At 35.9% G+C, this 24718-nt stretch overlaps 1 protein-coding gene across 1 annotated transcript; it reads left to right on the forward strand.

Annotated features, from left to right (window-relative positions):
• The first annotated feature begins 5363 nt into the window (after positions 1–5363).
• Positions 5364–9728, forward strand: LOC21388137 (pentatricopeptide repeat-containing protein At5g01110). Its single transcript, XM_024169329.1, is given in 5 exon segments — positions 5364–5731; positions 6307–7440; positions 7443–7707; positions 7709–8460; positions 9218–9728. Coding segments are annotated over 4 exon segments (2298 nt in total). The 5' UTR covers positions 5364–5562; the 3' UTR covers positions 8439–8460; positions 9218–9728.
• The last annotated feature ends 14990 nt before the right edge of the window (positions 9729–24718 follow it).

A 24718-nucleotide genomic window follows, 5' to 3' on the forward strand; every position in this document is an offset into this window, starting at 1 on the left:
TTTTTTATAATATTAAAATAGTACATTGACCTTTTAAAAACATCTTCTGAGTATCCTGAAGTTAGTTTTTAAGATATGTAATATTCAAACTACCATTCTTATTAATTAAATAGAAATTAATATTTAAAAAAATTAACATTAAAATGTTTATGAGAAAATAACAAAATAAAAAAGTCCATAATTTTTTTAGATTTATTAATTTTTGATTAATTAAATAAAGATTTACATTTTAAAATTAACTTTAAGATACTAAAAAGATATTTTAAAAAATGTGGAGATGTTGTTTTAATAGTATAAAAAAAAGGAATGGTCTTTAGTCCGGTACTTATAAAGTGCCTGACTGATCCGCTCAGGCAATTGTGGCCGTTGGATTGGAATTAAACGGTGTAGATTTGTTTCTCAAAAATCTCTCCCTTTCTCAAATGCACGAGCGAGCACTCCTAAACCTTATTTTCTCTCGACCTCCCTCAACCTTCCTCGAGCTCTGATGACCTCCTCTGCAGCCAGATCGGCGCCGACGAGTTCCGGCATATCAAATCTGCCTGATCAGTCCGCTCAGTAATTGTAGGCCGTCAGATTGAAATGAGTGCTTCCTTCCCCTAATCAACACCAAGAACCTCATCAAATTAGAGCCCTCCAAGTCCCTCCCCATCTCCATCATCGCCGACAACAGAGCCTCCCTCATGATACCCACTCGCCCCATCGAGTTCATCCGCCAATACCCCTCTATTTTCCGTAAATTCTTCCCCGTCGGTGCTGGGTTTCAGCCCCACATCAAGCTCGGCGATGCATTCTTCAAGAGAGCCGAGCTGAAGATGACGATGGGCCGCCGCGGGAAGGTCGAATCGGCGATCAAGGACTTGGATCGGGCGGTGGAGCTTAGTTCGGAGAACGCTAGGGCTTTTTACTTGCTCGGAGAATGCTATGAGGCGAAGAAGATGGAGGCCGAGGTCAGGAAGGCGTACGAAGACGCGTTGAGGATCGAGCCCGAATTGGCCCTGGCTCGGGAGGCTCTGGATCGGTTGGTGAGCTCTTCTTAGTCAATCACGTACAATTTCTTAACTTTTTTTTTTGAGGTTTTTGCTTGTTGTAGAGTTTATAGAAGTTGATTATCAACTTCTTTTTGTAGTGAATATGGTAATGGTGATGATAATAATGTTGTAATATTTAAAGGAATGGAATTTCTTTACTAGTTAATATGTTGAGAATCAAATTCTGATGTTTATATGGTAAAACTAATTTTTTGCAATAGGCATGACAAGAACAATCTAACAGGTAAGCATGGCAACCAAAATGGCAAATGTTGAAAAAGTAGAAGAGCTCCTAAAAAAGCTTCACAGTGCGTCTTGGGATGTGCAGTTCAAGGTGGGGTATTCAATATTTATGAACATGACATATAAATAGTGCAAGTTTATTGAATAATTTTGAAAATATAATCTTTATAGTAATTCATCTTCCGTTGAATAATTCTGTAAATTATTCAACAATTATTGCTTTTTGTGTTTTTCTGTGGTATTCAACTAGTTTCATTTCCAATCCTCTTAGAATTCTGTTTGTCTTGAGCAACTCATGTAAATCAAACCAAACTTCACAGCGTTTTCTCTTTTCACAGTTTGAGGCCATTTTTTACAAGCATATGCAGAATAAGGTACTGAGCGTGTCTGCAGAATTTCAGATAGTTTTGACGTCGTTTCCTATTTTATTTGATTTTTCAAAGACGAAAAATAGAAAAAATCATAAAAAATGGAATATTCATCAAAACATGATGCCGCATGTCTCATAATTTCTTAAAAATCATGCATTGATTTTAGGACACAAAAGATGTAGAAATAGTGAATTCGTTTTGACCCATCCTTGCCACTCGGCGCCCCACTGCGCTAGCGAGAGACTTTTTGATGAATATTCTATTTTTTATGATTTTTTTTATTTTTCATCTATAAAAAATATAATAAAATAAAAACAAAGTCCAAAAATAATAAAATTTTACAGACACGATCCTTACATTTTTCTAGGCGTGCTAAAAAAAATGGCCTAAAAAATAAATCACCGTCGGTTTATGGCTCCAGAAACAAAATTATGTAGAAATGATTCCAGCCTTTTTCGTTAAGTTGCCCAATTTGCAACAGCAATTATTAAACGACGTCGTTTAAAATAAACCACCGTCGGTTTATGGCTCCAGAAACAAAATTATGTAGAAATGATTCCAGCCTTTTTGGTTAAGCTGCGCAATTTAGCAACAGCAATTATTAAACGACGTCGTTTAAAATAAACCACCGTCGGTTTATGGCTCCAGAAACAAAATTATGTAGAAATGAATCCAGAAAAAAATAGGAATAAAATAAAAAATAGGTTCAGAAAAGAATTAAAAATGAAAGAATAAATAAGTTTTAGAGCACCATCAAAAAGAAATATCTAAGTATAGTAGCATTTGTAAAAAAAAAAAAAAAAATTTAGAAAAGAAAGAGAAAAGTTAAAAAAAGAAATATCTAAGTGGCGTGATTCTGAGTCTGCTACAGTATTTTTCTCTCATAAAGAATGAATAAAAAAAACTCTATCAATAGTTCTCTCACAAAAAATTTAAATATGAAATAAAATCACGAACTTAAACGCGTGAACCAAACGGATCCTTTACGTGTGTACATGTTCAAGTAATATATATCTTACCACTAGAAATGGCCTAAAAAATAAACCATCGTTGGTTTATGACTCCTGAAACAAAATTATGTAGAAATGATTCCAGCCTTTTTTGTTAAGCTGCCCAATTTACCAACAACAATTATTAAACGACGTTGTTTAAAATAAACCACCGTTGGTTTATGGCTCCAGAAATAAAATTATGTAGAAATGAATCCAGGCTTTTTCGTTAAGCTGCCCAATTTACCAACAACAATTAGTAAATGACGTCGTTTAAAATAAACCACCATCGGTTTATGGCTCCAGAAACAAAATTATGTAGAAATGAATCCAGGCTTTTTGGTTAAACTGCCTAATTTACCAATAGTAATTACTAAATGACGTCGTTTAAAATAAACCACCGTCGGTTTATGGCTCCAGAAATAAAATTATGTAGAAATGAATCCATTTAGTCAGCCTTTAGGTTGAGCTGCCCAATTTATGGGAAAGTATGATTAGCTACACCGGATTTGGTCAGTGGTGCGTCATCCACATCTTCGGCACGTAGTGAATTGGAAAACTATCTGAAAACAAATTTTGCGGCATTCATTTTCAATGAGCAAGGTGGTGGTCATGATTTCAATAAGTTTGATATTTTGTCATTTTGGAGATCACAGTCAAGAACTTTTCTTGTGCTCTCTAGAATGGCACGTGATATACTAACCATACCAGTGTCCACAGTTGCAAGTGAACAAGTATTTAGTTGCAGTGGTAGAGTACTTGATGAACGGCATGCACGCTTGAGTGACGATATTCTGGAGGCAGTAATGTGCGTCGAAGATTGGGAGGATGCTCGCAGAAGAAGCCAACAAGTTCAAGATGATTGGGTTGATGATTTTGAAAATTTAGACATTTCTGATACTCCAACTGGGAGTAATACATTGTAATTACGAACAATATCTATTTTTTTTTATGTTTTTTATGTTTTTTTCTTTGTTTTGGTAATTTTGTGAACATCTTATATATAATTATTCTGATTGTACTCTTTTTTTCTTACTAAGGTTTTGTCCCACTCGGTTTTCCTTGGAAAGGTTTTTAATGAGGCAATCGTAAATAAAATATATCTTTCCATATTCCCATTGACTATTCAAACATTTATTTTTGTTAACTTGTTTAAAAATTAAAAAAATTAAAAAAATTAAAAAAATTAAAAATTACATACATAGATAGGCTGGCCCATCTAAACCCATGATGGGCCAAGATGGGCCTTGAATGGGCTAGCACATCTAAATCCATGATGGGCCAATATGGGCCAGCCCACAAGACCCATGGCACGGCCCATCCTGGCCCACGTGGGCCTAAGAAGAACGGGCCGGTCCGTTATTGCATCTCTAAGTTCAGGGCCCGGGATGGGTAAAAACTTTACATTTTTTTTCTTTTTTTTGCCTTCTAAAATTAATATATGAATTTTATGAATTAATGCAACAACCGGCACCATTTTTTGATGAATATTCTATTTTTTATGAGTTTCTTTATTTTTTGTCCTTAAAAAATATAATAAAATAAAAATGACGTAAAAAAATAATAAAATTTTACAGACACGATCCTTATATTTTTCTAGGCATGCTAGAAAAAAATGGCCTCAAAAAATGATAAAAAAAGTAAAACATGGTAAAAAAGCCCTCGGCCTGCGTAGTGAGGCGTCCAAGGGCCAGTTTAGGGCCCGAGATGGGTAAAAGCTTTACATTTTGTTTCTTTTTCCTGCCTTCTAAAATTAATATCTGAATTTTAGGAATTAATGCAACAACCGGCACCATTTTTTGATGAATATTCTTTTTTTTATGATTTTCTTTATTTTGTGTCTTTAAAAAAATATAATAAAATAAAAACGACCATAAATAGAGAAAATCATAAAAAACGGAATACTCATCAAAACATGATGCCGCCTGTCGCATCATTTCTTAAAAATCATGCATTGATTTTAGGATGCAAAAGATGTAGAAATAGTGAATTCGTTTTGACCCATCCTTGTCACTCGGCGCCCCACTGTGCTAGCGGGAGACTTTTTGACAGTGTTTCTTATTTTATTTGATCAGTCCTTATAAGACATCAAAAGTCAAATGATTTTAATTAATAAATCAATAGTTATTTGGATTGCCAAAACAACCTTTAAAAATTAACAGCCCTCAATACGGTGTTCACTATAACACAATATATATGTAAGGGCATGTTGGGGATTTCGTTTGAAAATTAAGCAATGTAATTCTACAAAATTTGATTTGTTATAAAGCTTTAGTTCTGATGGGGACTGTATTCATATTCCAGCCTTGTTCACTTATTGCTATAAAAAATATATGTTTCTATAATTAATATACATTATCGCTTACGTTCATTAACATGAAATACAACAAATCAGCCAATATATATATTTTTATGATATATATTCGCTTAATTACTATAAAATATACATATTTCGAGAATTAATATACATTATCGTTTCTTATAACTTAATATATACATCTTTACATATAAATATATATACGAATCACATATAAATATACATACTTCAACAAAAATGTACAAATACCATTCTGATAAAGTATTTTTAAGTGTCTAACTAGAGACTTTGTCTAAAAAAAAAAATACTAAGAACATGTTTAATATATTTTACGGCACCAAAATTATTTTATTTTATTTTTTTATGTTTTTGTATCGTTGTTCACCATAACCTCTTTGCTTTGTTCGCCGAATTTCAAACGGAACTTGGAAGAAACTCTCTAAACCCAAACCCTTCCATCATCTTAACACCCATTCTCACTAAGAAGCAGAAACAATGGCCGCAAAAAGGGAACTTTCTCAAAAGCCCATCCTCAGAACTCTCACAACTTTAGAACTCTGAGTTTTCGGGGTCGTCTCTTCTTCTTCTCCTAAAAAAACCCAGCAATTTTAATGGCAACGTCATCTCTTTTTGTACTCAGATTATCTCTAATTCCCTCTCCTAATCACTTTTTTCCACCTTCAAACCTTCACAAAATCTTTCAACTTTCTTCACCATTTCTCACCTTTCGTACCTCTACTTTCGGCTTCAAGCGCCTAATTCCACTGGCAGCAGCATCAGGTAGGTGCTCCAGCATTCATTTACGGCTTCTTGGTACTCAATTTCAGTAAAAATTTGGCAATAAAATCAACTCGAATCTGAAATATGAGCGATTCTCTCTGTTTTCATGCATATTACTTGGTACTTTCTGGAGGGAGAAACTCTGTTTTAACACACATGTTAGTTTCATAAGATCATAGTTAAGGTAAACTTCAATCCTGATTCAACAATTTCTGAAAATTGAATTTTCGTCTAATAAAACTAATCAAAAGGCTTCATCAAGTGGTTAGAACTTAGTAAATTGCATTTATTTGCCTTTTTTATGCTCTCAAATTATTATGGTGAAATTAGTTAGGCAGAAAAATTTTAGGTCTTGTAGTGATCTTTTTGTTATTTAACTTCGGTGGCTTGTTCCTGTTTTGGGCGGGAAAAGATGCCGTCTGTGTGACTGAAATTTCGCTTGTCTTTGTATGAGAAATCAGCTTTTAATGTTATTATTGTGGCTATAAAATATATGTGCTAGTTTTCTCTATTGAGTTTTATTACTTTTTACGGTTAACTTTTGTATGCATTATTCTAAAATTATCTTTTCTCAGCTTCGTTTAGTGCTGGAAGTGGTTGTCTTGGAACTCTTCAAATTCAAGAAGCCTACAGATGCCCCAACAAGGAACCAGTTTCATCAGATTCTATATCCGATTCTTTCCTTTCTGAGAAAATCTTACTGGGTTTAAAGCAAGGTAACCTGATCTCCGTGCATAACTATATATATCGAATAAACCCATTAGTTGTAGTCGAGGTTCTTAGCTGCTGTGAAAATTTGCAACTGAGTGTGAAGTTTGTTGATTTAATTTTGTTGAATTGTCCGCACATTAGGCATTCTTCACAGTCCTTGAGTGTGATGATTCATGTTTTGGTGCGTGGTCGGAGGTTATCAGAAGCACAAGTTTTGGTACTTAGAATGGTGAGGAGGAGTGGCATTTCGAGATTCGATGTTGTTGAGTCTTTGGTCTCAACGTATCATAGCGGTTGTGGCTCGAACACTTTGGTGTTTGATTTGTTGGTTAGGACTTATGTGCAAGCTAAGAAGTTAAGAGAAGGGTCTGAGGTGTTTCAAATGTTGAGAAGCAAAGGATTTAGTGTTTCGATAAATGCTTGTAATAGTCTTCTTGGAGGGCTTGTGAAGGTTGGGTGGGTTGATTTGGCTTGGGAAGTATATTGGGAAGTTGTTAGAAGTGGGATTGATTTGAATGTTTATACACTTAACATCATGGTCAATGCGCTGTGTAAAGATGGCAAAGTCGATCGTGTCAAGTTGTTCTTATCGGACATGGAAGAGAAAGGAATTTTTCCGGATATCGTGACCTACAATACATTGATCAATGCCTATTGTCGCCAAGGGCTTTTGGAAGAAGCTTTTCGTTTAGTAAACTTAATGTCGTGTAAGGGGCTAAGACCTGGACTGTTTACTTACAATACTATAATAAATGGATTGTGTAAGGCAGGAAATTGCGCAAGAGCAAAGGAAGTCTTGGATGAGATGTTGTGGCTTGGGTTGAATCCTGATACTACTACATACAATGCATTGCTTTCTGAGAGTTGTAGAACAAATAATATTGTAGAGGCTGAGGCGATTTTCCGTGAAATGTCAAGTAGAGGTGTTTATCATGATCTGATTAGCTTTAGTGCGCTGATTGGCATGTTCGCAAGGAATGGACATGTTGACCGGGCTTTAGGTATTTTAAAAGTCTGAAAAGGGAAGGATTGGTTCCAGACAATGTGGTCTATACCATCCTTATAGATGGATATTGTAAAAAGGGTATGATGTCAGAGGCATTAAAGATGAGGGATGAAATGCTAGAGCAAGGTTGTGTTGTGGATGTGGTTACATACAACAGTATTATGAATGGATTGTGTAGAGACATGATGCTTGCTGATGCAGACATGCTGTTTAATGAGATGGTGGAAAGGGGTGTTGTTCCTGATTTTTATACTTTCACCACTCATTCACGGATATTGTAAGAATGGGAAGATGAGTAGAGCACTCGATTTATTCCGGACAATGATTGAAAGAAATCTCAAGCCTGATGTTGTGACATACAATACGTTGATTGATGGGTTTTGCAAAGCAGGTGAAATAGAGAAAGCTAAGGAGTTATGGGGAGATATGATCTCTAGAAATATATTTCCTAATCACGTTTCATATTGCATTCTAATAAATGGGTGCTGTAGCATGGGACATGTATCCGAGGCATTCAGATTGTGGGACCAGATGGTGGAAGGTGGCATAAATCCTACTCTTGTGACTTGTAACACGGTCATAAAGGGTTACTGCCGATCTGGCGATGCTGCAAAGGCAGATGAATTCTTGGGCAAAATGATTTCTCGAGGAGTTGTTCCTGACAGCATTACATACAACACTTTGATCAACGGATTTATTGGAGAAGATAATCTGGACAAAGCTTTTGTTTGCATTAGTAACATGGAAGATCGAGGGTTGGTGCCGGATGTTATTACTTACAATGTAATTCTAAATGGGTTCTCTAAACAGGGTAGAATGCAAGAGGCCGAGCTAGTACTTCGGAGGATGATTAAAAGAGGTGTAAATCCTGATAGATCTACTTATACATCATTGATAAATGGACATGTATCCCAGGACAACTTGAAGGAAGCATTTCGTTTCCATGATGAAATGCTGCAAAGGGGGTTTATACCGGATGATAAATTTTAACTTTCTGCTTTTGTGGCTGAAGGTATGGTCTCTTGTCAGCTACTTCATCTCAATGTGTTGTACTTTCGATATTAGTTTGAGTTTATATTCTTCTGTTTGCAATTTGTCTGAATTAGCAGTATTCAAAAGTATATAAAAAGGTGGAGATTCCCATCTATTTTATGAGACATGCCTGTGTTTATCTCCTGTGAAGGGTTTGTTTCCCTGCCTGGTTGAAAACATTTTGATAGCTATTTAGGAAATCGTGAAGTAAAATGTTTCTTCCGCTACGTTTGAATTGGAGAGGAGTTAATCAGTTCCAATGTCCCATGAAGGTTCTTTTCCAAATTTGAGGAAACTTGATGCTTCTGTCATAAAAAAGGTGTGGACATATGACATCATTTACTTCAAACTCATCACCTATGGTTGAGTCAAGTGTGGAATTACCGCTGGGCTATGCCTACAACCACAATTTCTTGTTATTTTTTTTTGTGAAGGATTTTCAGTTTCTTCTTTTATTTAAAGATTTCATTTCCAGAGATTGCAAATAAGTTGAGCCAAGCCCACCTTTGTTGCTTGATGACTCTAGAAATTAGAGTTATCTTAGGCATCTTTAAGCTTAAAGTTTGCTCAGCCGAAGGTAAGTTTGCTTGTTTTTCTATGTTTTTATCTTCAATTTCTGGGTTTTGTGATCTGTCATGCTAAGATCTGTTTATGTGCTACTTCTGAGGTGATTTGGAAGAAAATTGAATAAAAAAAGGGCTGAGTTGTGTTCTATGGTATGTTGGTGTGAATTGCAGGAATTTTGAAGAAAATGCTGCAGCATTCTGTTACAGCAAAATTAGCAGCTGTCAGGTTTGTGGATGACATCAGCACATGTCATTGTGAGGAAAAATATGAAAGTACATAAGGAAGAATGCTGTGCACATGTCATCGCTGCCCAAACCACTCACAAAGTGAAACCTCGGCGTCCTTTTTTGGTGCCCTAGAGAAGAGTACATGACAGCCTTAAGAAAAGCGCCGCTAAGAGGAAGAAAGAGGCGGGGTACCCAGAGAAAAAGGGTTGGAAGCTCCCAACCCAGAGAGCTCTGCATAGAGCCCAAAACCAAAGAAAAGAAGAGAGGAAATAAGGCTTTTTCAAGCCAAATTAAGAAAAAAAGAGAAAAAGATCCGGACAGAAAGAGGGAGGCAAGAACCAGACGAGAGAACCGAAAAAAAGCAAGAACCAGAAAGGGAAATAGAAGGAGGAAAGTACCAGAGAAGAAGAGAAGCAGAGAGCTGCTTGAAGGCTACCCGGAGAAAGAGGAGGAATCAAGGGATTCAAGCTCTAAATCAGCTGAAATTTCTTTTCTCTATCTGTTGTCTTCAAATTCTTTTGCTTCTTTTGAATTGTGATCTGCATTGAATAATGAAATATATTGAGAATTTGGTTTTTATAAATTCAGTTATGAACTAATTTGTTTTAGTTAGGTCTGCTAATAGAACCAAGGTTGTAAGAAAGATAGTTTGCTTATGGAATGTTTATTGACTCTTATTCCTGTTCATCAATGTGTGTTAATGCTTATCTCTATTTTTGACTGGCCATTAATTATAAGATACTAGATTAAGATTAATACTGGAAAGGTTAATTTTAGTTGGATCTAACATGAATTATGCAAGTTTAATACTCTTGTTTGAGCTTATTGATTTGTGAATGGTATAGGAATATATTGCTCATCTTGTATAACCTAGTGAAACCGGTGTTGAAAATTGCATTTTGATAACTAGATTCACATAGGAATATACTGAAAATGGTTTAAAGAATTTTTAATCATAATAATTCGGAAGAATTTTATGCAGCAAAACTAAGTTTCGGTTAACAGGTGTAATTTTTGCTATAGTATTCCTGCAGCAATTACTGTCAGACTTACAATTGAGGGGAAATTAGTAATCCTGGCTTATTTAAATCACTAGTCCTGCAGCAATTACTGTCAGACTTACAATTGAGGGGAAATTAGTAATCCTGGCTTATTTAAATCACTGGTTATAATCTGTAATTGAGCTCTCGTGCTCTTGCCACCTTTTTTGCTTTCATTTGAAACTATTTTTCTTCATTTTATATTGATGTAGTGAGTTTTAGTTAATTAACTTTCTCTACTTTAGTGTTTGGCATGATTTATGTATTTTACAATTAATGATTCAATCTCCGTGAGAACGATATCCGTACTCTTGTACACTTTATTACTTGTTCGGCACATGCACTTGCGTAGCAATTTAGGCAACATTGCTGTAGATAGTAGACTTTTAATCAAGTTCGTGTAGCTCGACCTTGGCTTCCAAGAAAATTATGGAGCTCGAGCGTGACTTTTGCACTTCTGCACTGACTCGCGAGTCTTACTCCTCCATTACCAAATGACCGGGATTGAGCTAAAAACTTACAGATATTCTCCTTAGTTACTTGGCCTGTTTTCACAGTCACCTTACTCTTTCATTAGATTTGTTGTGTCGTTTGAATCATGGCAATCAGGCATTTGTTCTCTTTAGTTATGAATCAATTACCAATTTTTTTTTTTTACTAGTATATCAAAGAGTGTTTTAAACTTTTGCTATTTACTCTCTGACATTTCAATTTCAAAATTTTTGTCAAGTTATTTCGTCTTTTGGACAAAGTTCTTTCCCAAGCACATGCACTTTGTCCAGTAACATATATAAGTGAAATCACTGAAGGTGCAATAGTTCTTTCACCTGAGGATAAAGAGTAAATATATGCTTTAGCCTTCTTTTCAGTGCATGCCTAGGTTTTGATTGTGTCAACACAGAAATCCAAATACATGTTAATGATTTAAGGTGAAGTTCATATCTTTTCATCTATGCTCTATGTTCTTAGCACATCGGTCATTCTCTCGGCTTTTTATTGAAGTGACAAGGTGAATCTCCATTGGATGGGATCTTGTGATCGTTGTTTACCATTGTAGCGTTTGTCATTTACTGTGAGCTTGGAGGAAACCTATCGTCTTGGCTAATGTTCATAAGTTATTCATATTCTGAGTTCATCCCTGTATGCAGCCTGCAAGTATGTTAATGGTGACCATTTTAAATAAGGGCTTCACCAATTTCCAGTTGCCAAGTACTTCCCATTTGCTGAATCACTGTGTTTTCAAATACATGGGGTGTTGGTTGGAACGGTTAGGCCGTTGGTTTGCTTCCACAATGTTTGGGGTTCAAACCAACTCATGACCACCTAGATGACAAAAGTCATAGTTTCCTGCCTTCCTAAGATTGTAGAATTTGGTGGAGGGCTCCAGTTTCGAACTCGGGCTGGGATTTTCTGGGTAAAAAAAAAAGAAATTGGGCTCATGTTTTTAGAAACAGGAGACCTGGCTTTGCCAAGTCTCATCCAATGGAACACTTGGCATTCATTGATAGACGGAATGGAGCTTCAATATCTTTGAATTCTCTATGGACTTTTGGGCTTTCCACGGTTCTAGGGCGCATGATTTCTGGACTTCTGCGTCGGGACCGGTGAATATACCATGTAAGTTGGCTTTTGGGGCAATCATATGTACTTATTTAGCCGGAGAGAACTTGGAGGGTGCATCTGAAGTTGCTGAAGTTGAACTTTGGAGAAATAGTAGTTTGGAAGATTTTTTTTTTTTTTTTTTTTGGCTGCTGGAAGATCGTGTAGTTTGACTTGAACATGATGAGCATTCTATCTAATTTCTTGAGGGCTTCAAAAGAATTCATAAAAGGTTAGGAAGCCAGAGGATGATAAGTAAGTGGGTTTGGTGCTGGCTCTAACATAAGTTATTATCTGCTCTGATTAAATGATCGCAGAGATGTTTCGGAGCATATTTGTTGTATAGGCATGTGATAAAGTCGGAAAATTTTCCATTTTTTTTTGTCGTTTTCAGAAGCTGTCCTGTTGCTTTCAAAGTGAATTTAATAAAATTATTATTCAATAAAGTAATAGAATTTTGGCATGGTGGTTCTTCTTCTTTTGTTTCTGTTTTTTGTTTTTTTATTATTTTTACTTTAGTAAACTTTTTAGTAGGCCAAAGCTTAAGCATATTACTGTTTCTAAGGTACAATGCTCGACATTTTCCATCTTTCCGCATGAAGTGCCTAATAAACTGAATGAAGCTTAAAGCTTTTAGCAAGTCAGCGGTCTTATTGATTCTCAGTTTTCCGAATTTATACCTTTGATTTTGGTATCAAAGTGTGCAAGTATTATGAGGATTGTTACTGTTGTGGGGGTAAAACCTTAAACCCCACACGAGGCAATAGCTGAACGCCACGTGGCGTGATTAAAGCATAAAATAATCAAGATATGAAGGTACGGAGTGGCGGTAGAGCGCACTCATGGACGTCGACCCGTAACGATGAAACAACCCCACTGAAGGAGTCGACTAGAGGGAACAAAGGTCACGTCACGGAGACGAATGCTTCACTGGCCATGAACGAAGATCGCTTCCAAAGAGCGGGAGGCGACGAACCCACCCACGTCCGGTCTGAAGTACAATTGTACCAAGATTTGACGTGCATTAAATGCATGCAAAGTAGGTGGTGAAGCCGGTGGAGAAAGTCAGGCATACTGGCTGAAATCTCAGTGATCAGAGATTACTGTTTCGGAGTGTGGTGAAGATATCACAGGATTTGATTAGATAATTGATAATTGGCAGAAACGACATGATGTATATATGCAGGGAGAATGGTCTGAGAGGGGTTCGGACTCTTGAACACCTCTCTCCCCATAACTTATAATTTCGACCCAGAATAGTAAAAAGCTCTCTCAGTAGACGTAGCTTTATATTGAAGTGAACCACTATAAATCATCTGTGTTGATCTTATTTCAATTCTTCTTATTCACGTTTAGAGTCATTTAATCCGTGCACAAATAAAAAAACTTGTTATTAATTTGTTGACTAGTTTTTACTGTCAACAGTTACTATTGTAACATTTTTCTCGTTCTAGTTGGTTTTTTGTTTTTTTTTTTAAATCATTTCTATGTTCTGTTGCAACGGATAATGGAGTTATTTTTCCTGGAGCCAAAAGCATCTAGGAAAAGGTTTTTAACTTTTGTAAAAAGGGCAAAAAATAGGTTCTCCTTTCATGTTTGCTAGAGTTCATTACTGAAAGGGCATTCATATTCAGAATGAGGAGAGAGGAGATGAGAGAGAGTGTGAGGAGAGAGAATAGCCAAACTAAATATATTTTTTCATTTCAGTATATTCCTTCATATAAATATATATATTTGGTATACTCATTAATATATATATATATATATATATATATATATTATCAGCTTGAATGACACTGGTTGACGAGAGCGTCGATCTTATGTTGAAGTCAACCTGGTACAAGTGTTCCAAGCCCCAGGATTCTCTCCCAACAGGGAACTGTGTTGTGACCGAGGAGCTGACCTTTGATGTGTTGGAGCACTTTTACGAGGACACATTTGATGTTGTGACAGAGGAGCCGTTAGTAAGAGTCGCGTAAAGTTCAATAAAGTATACTATATAAGTTCAATAAAGCATTTACCCACTCATCGGTCAAGTGTTTCACTTAGAAATAGCGTACCCATTGTGATTTTTGAAACTGTTACGGTTTGGAAATTTTTTTGAAATGAAAAGTTCAGTAGTGAAAAAAGAAAGTGAAAATGACAAACATAAAAGTTGCAGCATAATTTCTAGGGGAAGAGATGCACAAAAAAGAAAGTTATCAACATAATTAGTAAGACTTAATTTGAGTTTTCAAGTCATAAGGACACAAAGTTCACTACCTATACAAGAACAAACTTAATCAATCTACAATCCCTAGAAAAGTGATGGTTCCCAAAGAAAATTAGACTGTAAAAGCATTAAGAGATCTGTTCCCTGTTGTGTCTTGTGAAAAGAGCTTTCTTATTATGATAAAAAACTGTCTTGAGACTCAGTTATACAAGGCAACACAAATTCTTGCTAACAAATAATATTGATCAAGCAGCACAAGAAAATATAATGTCACACTATACTTTGAATGTTAATTGCAATCAAGCTTTTTTATAATGAGGAAAATAGATGCGTGTGAGATTTACACAAACTAGTTAGGAAATAGGCACACCATACAACAAACACTAATATGTCAAACATACAAGTAAACTCCAAACCTTCTTGTTACCGCCTTTCAACTTTCTTTTTCAGGATCCCATTTCTCACCCTGAAATAGATTAGGACCATGATTTAAGTGCAATACGCTACAGATAATAGTAAAATCTAAAAGACAAACACACAATATTTAGCACGCTATTGAAACCAGCCATTTTCAAGAGCCTCAAAGAAATAGTGTTTAAAAGGCAGCCTCCCCAAACAAACTATACGATAATTTGCTTACCTGAAACCAAATATGAGAACTAAACATGGATACCTCTCGCATAAAAATTATACAAACTATTGTATTTACTCAATTTCTCTTCTTTTTGTGTTGTTTATTCTTTTTCCTCTTTTTCTTTCTTTTTTTTTTTTTGGTTGGCTTTAGGAAGAACCACGGGGATCCTACAATAAAGAATGAAAAAGAAAATTTCAAACTCGAGCTTTAAATAGAACAAAATAATGCACATCAGTAGTGGAAAAAAAGCTAATAGTAAGGACACCCCCGCCCCCAAAAAAAGGAAATAAAAAAAACTATAGAAGATACATCAACTCATTGAGACCCATATAAGAGGCAATAAGGAAAAAGAACAAACCTTGTTTGGCTGGCTTTTTCCACTAACAACAGTCACCATAAATTCTATCTCGTTAGTGCAAACTACAGACATGCATTTCTCACAACATACAAGGTTATCAAAATTTTTGACAAAGAGAAGCAAAATTTGAATTAGAGAGCGAAACTACATCCAAAAAGTTTAATGTGAACGCTAAAAGAAATTAAATCACTCTTAAATCATACAATTGATATATAAACTCTTAAATCATACAATTGATATATAAACTCTTAAACCATACAATTGATATATATACAGCAGTAGAGAAATACTACAAGTCTATACAACCCATATTTTGGTTTTCACCAAATCTATCAAATGTTTTCTTTTCTTTCCTTTTTTTTTTTTTTTTTCTTTTTTTCCTTAGTTTCGTGCGGCTTCAAGTACAATTGGGAAATTTTCTACAATAGAAGAGACTATAATCAAATTCGATTTATCTCATTCTATCTCAGAATATATATTCTCTTGAAACTGATCAGCTTCCTTTTCTACCAAAAAAAATTGCATGTTGTGAGCTGAAAATACATTTCACTATTCAAGGGTGAATGTGGCTGCTTTTATTTTGTAGTAGCAAAATTCCAAAAATTTATACACCTGGGCTCCTTTTATCTTTCACGTTGAAAGATTTTCATAGATACTTGCAGTGGGGCCTAGCTCTCTGAGTTGCAAACCAGTTCACGTATGTAAAGTTAATGGCAATCTATCAAGATATACACAAATTATTCAAATATGTGTTTTGTGTGCTATGATATGCCATTTATGTTTTCATCCCTTAGAATATGCCGCTTTGATCTCTTTTTCTTAAAAATGCAAAAAGAGAGAGAGAGGATAAAAAAAAAAACCTTGCACTTCACCACCCCAATCCTTCTAATCTATCATTCTACTTATTGGTGAAACAACATGTTACGTTCCTAAACAGTTCAACGATTCACAAATAGAAACAAACTGATTCTCTAGCATTGTCTGACCAAAAGGTTTTTATTTTCACCCCAAATTGGTTTTGGATCATGGAGTGAAAGCTGGGAATAATATGACTAACATCATATTTTTGTTTAAGTAAAAACAGCCAGGTTACACGTGTGCAATCATCAATTAATGAGACAAACCAACGAGCCCCTGAGACATTAGGAATAGTAGATGGACCCCAAATATCACTATGGATCAATTGAAAAGGAAAAACGCTTCTTTTATTACTGATAGGAAAAGGAACACGAGTATGTTTTGCTAGTTCACAAACATCGCAATGAAACTCAGAAACATCTATTCCTATGAACAATTGTGGAAACATAAGTTGTAGGACTCTAAAGGACGGATGACCAAGACGATAGTGGTGAAGCCAAATGGCATCTTTATTGGAGGAACTGAGAAGAGACACATGCAAGTTACTAGCAGTTTTCTTTGAAATTTCCAGGTGGTAGAGACCGTTTCTTTCCTTAGCAAGTCCAATCTTCCTCCCCGAGGCCTGATCCTGAAGAACACAATAAGACAAGAAAAATATCGCACAACACTTAAGGTTAGTTGTAAGTTTTTGAATAGAAATAAGATTAGCTGATAACTTCGGCACATGCAAGACATTTCTAAGGACCACGGAGGGATTAATATAAACATCTCCTAAACCTGCCACTGTAGCTAATTCTCCATTTGCCACGATAATCTTCCTATTACTGGACAAGGAGTATATGTACGGAAAAAATGTGAGGAGTGTGTCATGTGGTCTGTGGCTCCAGAATCTAATATCCAAGAATCATCAAAAAATTTTCCAGAAGCGTGCAATCCATAAGAAATCACTGGTTTACCTGAGAGAACTAAGGAACTAGCTCCGGATGGTTTTTCAAGAGAACTCAATAGACTCCTTAATTTTTCAATCTCATCCCTTTTGAACCCTATCTCTTCTCCCTTAAATCCCTGGCTGTCCGCTCCTTCTTCAGCCTTTGCTTGCTCCGTGAGATGAGCCTGGGGCCTCTGTTGTCTACCACGTGTTCCCCACTCACTGCTTGGAGGTTTACCATTCAACTTCTAGCAATTTTCCTTAGTATGCCTCGACTTTTTGCAGTAGGTGCCCCACAGATTATCTCTATTTTCCCTTCTCTGGTTCTCCCTTCCTGAATTCCTTGGCTGGTCATCCTTATTCTTCTCCTGATGTTCTGATTTAGTCACCAGGGCAGGCCCTTCCATACCACTCGGTTTTTCTAGCATCACATTCCTTCGGCTCTCCTCTCCCCGAATAATTGAGATGGCCTCTTCCAGTGAAGGAACATCCTCCTTACTGAGTATTTGTAACCGAACTTGATCAAATTCAGAATTTAATCCAGCCAAAAAATCACACCCCCTGTCACCTTCAATGTATTTCTTGAGAATTGCTACATCATCCGGGCACTTCATTTCGAACACTCGGTAGTGGTCCAATTCCTGCCACATCATCTGCAGAAAATTGGCATACTCTGTGACAGCCATGTCTCCTTGCTTCATTCCATTTGTCTTGATCTTTACCTCATAAACCTGGGCTGCATCACGTGCCTTCGAGTAGGTATGTTGGATATACTCCCATATCCCCTTCGCACTAGCCAGAAACATACAAGTATCACTAATGGCTAGTTCCATTCAATCCCACAGCCATGACATAATCATCGAATCCTCCTCATCCCATGCCACAAATCCAAGGTCTGTTTTTGCTGGTCCAGTCCCAAGCAGATGGCTGATTTTTCCCTTTCCTTTGAGGTACGTGCGAACAACTTGGGACCACTTGAGATAGTTTCTCCCATTGAGTCGATAAGAGGCTCTAATATTCTGCAAGTCTCCGGTTTTCTGGGCAGGAGAAGCCTCCTCAGTAGTCCAGGAAGTGTTGGTGGCCTTGGAATCGAACATAATTGAATGAAGGAAAAAAAAATTGGATTTCAAGGAGAGGATAATGCAGTAATGGCCGGCAGCAATGAAGGCTGCTTGGTAACGACGGCAACAATAAAGGCACTTGGCAGCGACGGCAGCAATGAAGGCTCCTTGGCAGCGACGGCAGCGATGAAGGCTCCTTGACGGCTACTTGACGGCGTAAAACCCTAGAGAATCGTCATAGGTCTCTGATACCATGTTGAAAACTAGGGATTGGAAAATATCTTTGTATTTCAGTATATTGAATGATTACATTGCTAGGTATTTATAGAATTTACATAGAGAGAAAATAGGAAAGAATATCTACCACAATCCTTGAAAAGCAGGGATTGTTAAAACTAATTTTCCTAATTGGTTTCCTACCTAAAATACCTCTCGACAAAATGGTACATGGATTATTACGGATCTTCCACCAGGAAAGAAAGCAGTAAGTTGCAAATGGGTATTCACGGTGAAGCACAAGGCAGATGGAAGTATTGAGAGGCTTAAGGCGCGGCTGGTTGTTAGGGGTTTCACGCAATCCTATGGAATTGACTATCAAGAGACGTTCGCTCCGGTTGCGAAACTTAATACTATCCGGATACTCCTATCATTGGCTGCAAATTTAGACTGGTCACTTCATCAACTGGACATCAAGAATGCATTCTTAAACGGGAGTCTTGAAGAAGAAGTCTACATGGAGATTCCATCCAGAATTCAAACAAGTTATGGTAGTAGAAAGGTGTGTAAACTGTTGAAGTCTCTATATGGGCTGAAGCAATCTCCTAGAGTATGGTTTGGTCGGTTCTCAAAGTCAGTAAAGGACACGGTTTTATCCAGTGTCAAGCTGATCACACGTTGTTTGTCTACGTTGACGATATCATTCTAACTGGGAATGATGTGGAAGAAATAGCAAGGATCAAACAGGCATTGGCTGAAGAATTTGAAGTCAAAGATCTGGTCCTCTTCGGTACTTTCTAGGAATGGAAGTGGCTCGATCAAAGGAAGGTATATTTGTTTCACAACTTAAATACACCTTAGACTTACTAAAGGAAACTGGTATGCTTGGTTGTAGGCCAGCTAGCACTCCAATGGACTCCAAGAAAAAACTCGGGCGTGAAGAAGGAGTTCCTGTAGATAAAGGGAGATACCAACGTCTAGTAGGGAAACTCATTTACCTTTCCCATACTCAGCCAGACATTGATTTTGCAGTAAGCACAGTTAGTCAGTTCATGAACAATCCGATGGAAGAACACATGGAGGCAGTGCACCAAATCCTCAAGTACCTAAAGAGGACTCCGGGAAAGGGTTATTTTTTAGGAAAACTGACTATCGAGATGTAATCCTATACTCAGATGCAGACTGGGCAGGAAGTCAGATAGATAGCAGATCAACAACAGGTTATTGCTCCTTTGTATGGGGAAACCTTGTGACATGGCGAAGTAAAAAACAGTCTGTTGTCTCCAGGAGTAGTGCTGAATCAGAACTAAGGGCACTTGCAATTACGATTTGTGAAGGGATATGGATCAGGCGAGTAATGGCAAAATTGGGTATGGAGTTTGGAAAGACTGTGAAGCTCAAGTGTGATAACCAAGCAGCCATCAGTATTGCAAAAGATCCAGTCCATCATGATCGAACCAAGCATGTTACGATTGATAGACATTTCATTGCAGAGAAGATAGAAAATTCTGAAGTGCAAGTAATATACACTCCAACTCGGGAGCAGTGTGCAGATATCCTCACGAAGGCCCTTCAAGGACCTAACTTTGAAAGATTGTGTAGCAAGTTGGGCATGTACAACATGTACAACCCAACTTGAGGGGGAGTGTCGAATATTTAGTTCCTCAAAGTTAGGAGTTAGTTTTCTACTTTTGTAAATATTAGGAAATCAGGAAATCTATAGAAGCGGGATTTCCTACTTAGCTTTATTTTGTTTTAGTGTTGCTGATTTATAGGAGGTAGTTACTATATTTAGTTGAGTAGAGACTGTATATAAACCGTGTACTTATTTCCAATCATAATATGAAATAGAAGATTATTTCCTTCAAAGTCTTCACTTACAAAAGGCTCAAGTTGTCTCCATTCTTCTAAAGAGTTCATAATTGGTATGCAACTGATCTCATTGTTGTGTACTCCATCGGGCAAGATTCTTTAACAATCCACATACTTGACTTGTAAGAAGCAAATCACATTAGTAGCTGCCACTTAGAGAAAGTTCACACAGGCACACACGTATCCATTGGAATTCTAGAAATAGCAGATAAAACATAAAGGCTACAAAACTCAAAAAACTAACTGGACGTGCAAGACCACATCTTCTTTATCGGTTATGCACACCATCAAAGGAACATACTTTATCTGCCTACGTACCTGACCTTTAAAAAGAGAAAACACAGTAATAATTACTACTAACAAAGTAGGTGGATTAGAACCCTATTAATGCAAGGCAAACGACAACCAAAATGAAAGATCATTTGCTTATGATATCTTGTATGCTCAAGGAAACCAAAAAAGCAATGCAATTGGAAGCCTAGCAATTAGATCGCAGCAACATTAAAAAGCTTATTCAATGACAGCCACCTCTAAACTAGCATTTGTGTCTTCCCAAAATCCTAGAAGTTCTTACTACAATATCAATCCCAAGTATACAACTGGAAGCTGAATAGAAAGGAAAATCCAGTAAGATGGGGGGAAGGACCACATCCTTCTATAATGGCACGGAATCAATTGCCTTTGTGTGAAGAAATATAAACAATTATTGAATCCACAAAAAAAAATTTGAACTTTACCCACTTGTTCCATGAAAACATGATCATCGAAGTTAACTATATGGTTGGAGAACAAAGAGAAAAAATACTAACCTGTCAAAATAATGAGAATAGAAAAATCAAGGAAATAAAACCCACCCAACCAATTTTTCCCTGAGAGAATCAGTCAAATTTTGCGACCACGGTGGTTGGGCAAAGTATTACCACAAATATAAATTCCTTCCTAACAATAATTTCTATTCAAATTCCTCAACCCGTAACTTAATAACTTAAGCCATGTCTCTCCTAATTGGGGGGGGAGATGGGATGAAGAACCAAACCTTTCTTGTCCTTAACCCAGTTTAGAAACGAGAGATTAGATGGAAATGCAGAGGAACAAAAACGACTGAGAAACAAATGCTTGAGTTCGATTTAAGGGCTGAATGAACAAATAAATCCAAACATTTTTGTAAAACCATGAATTCAGTAACCGGGTAAATACAATCATAAACCAAATTGAAGCCGCTGAGCAGAAAATGCTGCGGCAGAATCTCCATGAACCCCGCGGAAAAGCAATCAAGTAAATTATAAAAGTCACTACGATAAGCACTATTACGGAAGCAAAATAATCATTAGAAACCTTAAAGAGGCAAATTATACAAACAATTTGAATAAGGAAAAAAATCTCCTGTTATAGGATCACTGAAATCCAAATCAAGACCAAATTTTACTCTCCAGATTAAAAAATGAACTTCACCTTTTCCTTCCAAATTCCACAGTCAAAACCCATACCTAACCATACGTGGACACCGGATTCGTAGGTTCTAATGACGGAGTTCTCAGGAACGGCAGCATGCTCAGGTTCCTCTTGAGAGGGTTCGACGACGGCAGCGGGAGCGGGCTCTTCAACTTGGGCGCGGAGAACGCCGGCGAGTGATTTGGAAACCGAGGCAAAGAGGCGGAGCATTCTCCTTGAAGCGTATCTGTTTCCGCGACGGCCGGGGCTTGGCTACTTTAGGGTTCGGCGACGCCGGACTCCAATCGTCGTCTCCCTCAAATAGCGTTTCTTGGCTGAATAAAGTGCTTCATGGCTGCGAAACCTAGAGACAGAGAGAGAGAGAGAGAGAGAAGGCAAAGGAGAGAGAGGGGGGAGAGAGATCGAGAGGGTTTTGGATTGGAAATGGAGAGAATCCAGAGGAGCGAGAGAGAAGGGAAATGTAGCCGTTGGAGGTGGGGGACTGTTATTGTTTGTCTATTTCGATCGGGAGTGAGTAAAATAAATGGAAAGTCACGTATTAACTCGAATTTAAAATTTAAGTTTTATTACAGTAAAATTTTTTAAAAATAATTATATTTAATTTTTTAATTATAGTAAAAAATTTTCACATAAAATCACATCTCAATTCAAATTAAAAACTCAAATCAACGAATTGAACAGATCTAATTTTTTGAAATTATTTTTTAATTTTTTTCGTTCATTTATTTTTTTCTCTTTTAAATAAATGGTTGGATTAATTACAAAAACTCTCCATGAACTATATTATAACACTTTGGAGTTATTTTTTTAGAGTGTGATTTGAGTGTAATTTTTGAATTGAATTTGAGTTATAACTTGAGTTTAAAGTTGTAACTTGAATAAAGTTAGAACTTAAAAAAACGTGAACTTGAATAAAATTATAACTTGAGTTTAAACTTTTTCTGAGTTTTATTGTAAAATAACAACCCCTTTATCTTTTAATTTTTAAAATATAACATTTATTTTCCGAAACAATGAAATATTAATCAAAAAGCTTGATTCGTTAAACTTAACAAAAATTAACATTTAGCTCATGTTTGTTTCACTAGTCTAGTTCAGTTTAATTCAGTTTGAATAGTGAGCACAGTTTGAACTGAGTTGGAACTGACATTTGATAAGCATATAGTTTGAATTATATTTCTCGTTTGAACTGAGTTAAACGGTCAAATTTAGAGTTTAGCTCCCCTTTAAGATCAATAGTTCAAACCATTTTTAAACAGTGAAAAGTGTCAATTCTCTCTGCTTTTCACACATACCAAACACAAATTTGAATTTTATTCCATGTTCAAATTAAAACTTTAACTACACATCTAAATGTCAATTCAAACTACAATATAAACTACACAGTTTAAATTTTTCGGTTTAAATCAAAAAATTCAAACCAACGAACCAAACGATGGCTTAATTTATTATGTTATGATATATTTTGATAACTCTATTGTTTAAAATTTAGTTTAAATTTAAAACTAACTTAAATTTTAACTAATATGATACATCCGTTATTCATGTATTAATTGACTGTAAGTTAAAAGTTTTATAAATCTTTTTTCGTACAATAAAAAAATTTATTAAGTTTTTTTTAATATTTAAATTAATTTAAATTTAAATTAAATCCTAAACCATAGAACTATCAAAATACTCTTAAAATAGTAAATTAAATATTAATTTCAATTAAAACCCCAACATAAGGGGCTTTTTTTATTAACGTTTCATTATTCAGGGGAAAAGATATTTACCGTGTTTAGAATTATTTTTATTTTTGTTTTTCACGTTTTTCGAGAAAAAAAAAGAAAACGATTCCAAAATGACATTTGGCACAATTAAAAATAAAAAAGGAAATGAAAATAATTTTTTGATTTATTGTAAAATGTGAGAGAAATGAAAATTGACTTTTAATCATTTTTCATTTTTTGTTTTTGTTTTCTCATCTCTCGAGCAGAGAGAGAAAGAGACATTAATGGGATTTTTTATACTGAAAACAATCTCTTGATAAAACTGCCAAACACATTTTAATAATGATTTCTGTCTGAGATTGAAAATGTTTTCATTTCCATTTTCATACAAAAAACAAAATCATTTTGGAACGAGTTCTAAACGCGTCCATTATGTTTTAAAGATCATGATGCAAAGTGTTATAAGGGATATAATTTAGAGGGAAATTTTTGTAATTTATCTTAAATGGTTTGTTGGATCTATAGTGTTTCCACAGAGTTTTGAAAGAAAGGTGGAGTGGCAATTGTTGGTCTCCGAATCGAATTCGGATGCGGAAGTGCGGTGGTACGGGGGAGGAGGCGGATCGTGTATAACAAAAATTTTCATAAAACTTTTGAGATACTCTATAGATTATATTAATTTATGCACGAATAAATTAATCTCATTAACTTATATATATTAAGAACTCAATCAGGAAAAATACCTAGAAGCCGACTCGGATGATAACTTGAGTTCTTTGACCACGAACAGTCCTTGCTCCAATCTTTGTGTTTAGAAAACCAATATCTTCCACGTCAATTCCTATAATCCATGAATACGTGTGTGTGGGCACACATGAGACAAAACGGGTTACAATAAACATTCGAATTTCCACAAACACCATCACATGCGCAATGTGAAATTTTTGGAGAAAAAATGTTTTCTTCTTTCTATAGAGAAATTTCGGCCACCTCTAAAATTAAGGTAAAAAACCATTCTGAAAATTGTCTCAAAAATAGTATTTATAGAGTAGAAGTCAAACTTCTAGAAGGAATCAAATCTCTATCTCTAAGATAAAACTTGTTAATTATCTCATATTTGAATTTTAAACAAAATCTCCTCTTTTCCTCTATCCTATATGGCCGGTCATTCTGAGGGGATTCTCATCCCTGTGTGGCGCCAATACTGGATAGGGAAGGAAGAGAAAATCATCATTTATCCTGTAGTCCAATTTTATTTCAAATTCAAATTTGAATTTAAGTCAAACTTAAATTAATTTGAATTTCTAAATTGAACAACTTATCTAATAAGTTTAAATGGATAAATCTAGATGTGTTCAAATTCAAATTTAAATAATCACATTATTTAAATAATAATTAATTCTCAATTAATTATTTTTTGAGTATTTAATTTTAGAATTCCGTAATTCTAAAATTCCCATTTTGCCCTCTGTGTCTGGCAGAATTACTAGGACGACGCGGGG

The sequence above is a fragment of the Morus notabilis genome, unplaced genomic scaffold (assembly GCF_000414095.1).
Source record: "Morus notabilis unplaced genomic scaffold, ASM41409v2 Scaffold1061, whole genome shotgun sequence".
Lineage (NCBI taxonomy): Eukaryota > Viridiplantae > Streptophyta > Magnoliopsida > Rosales > Moraceae > Morus > Morus notabilis.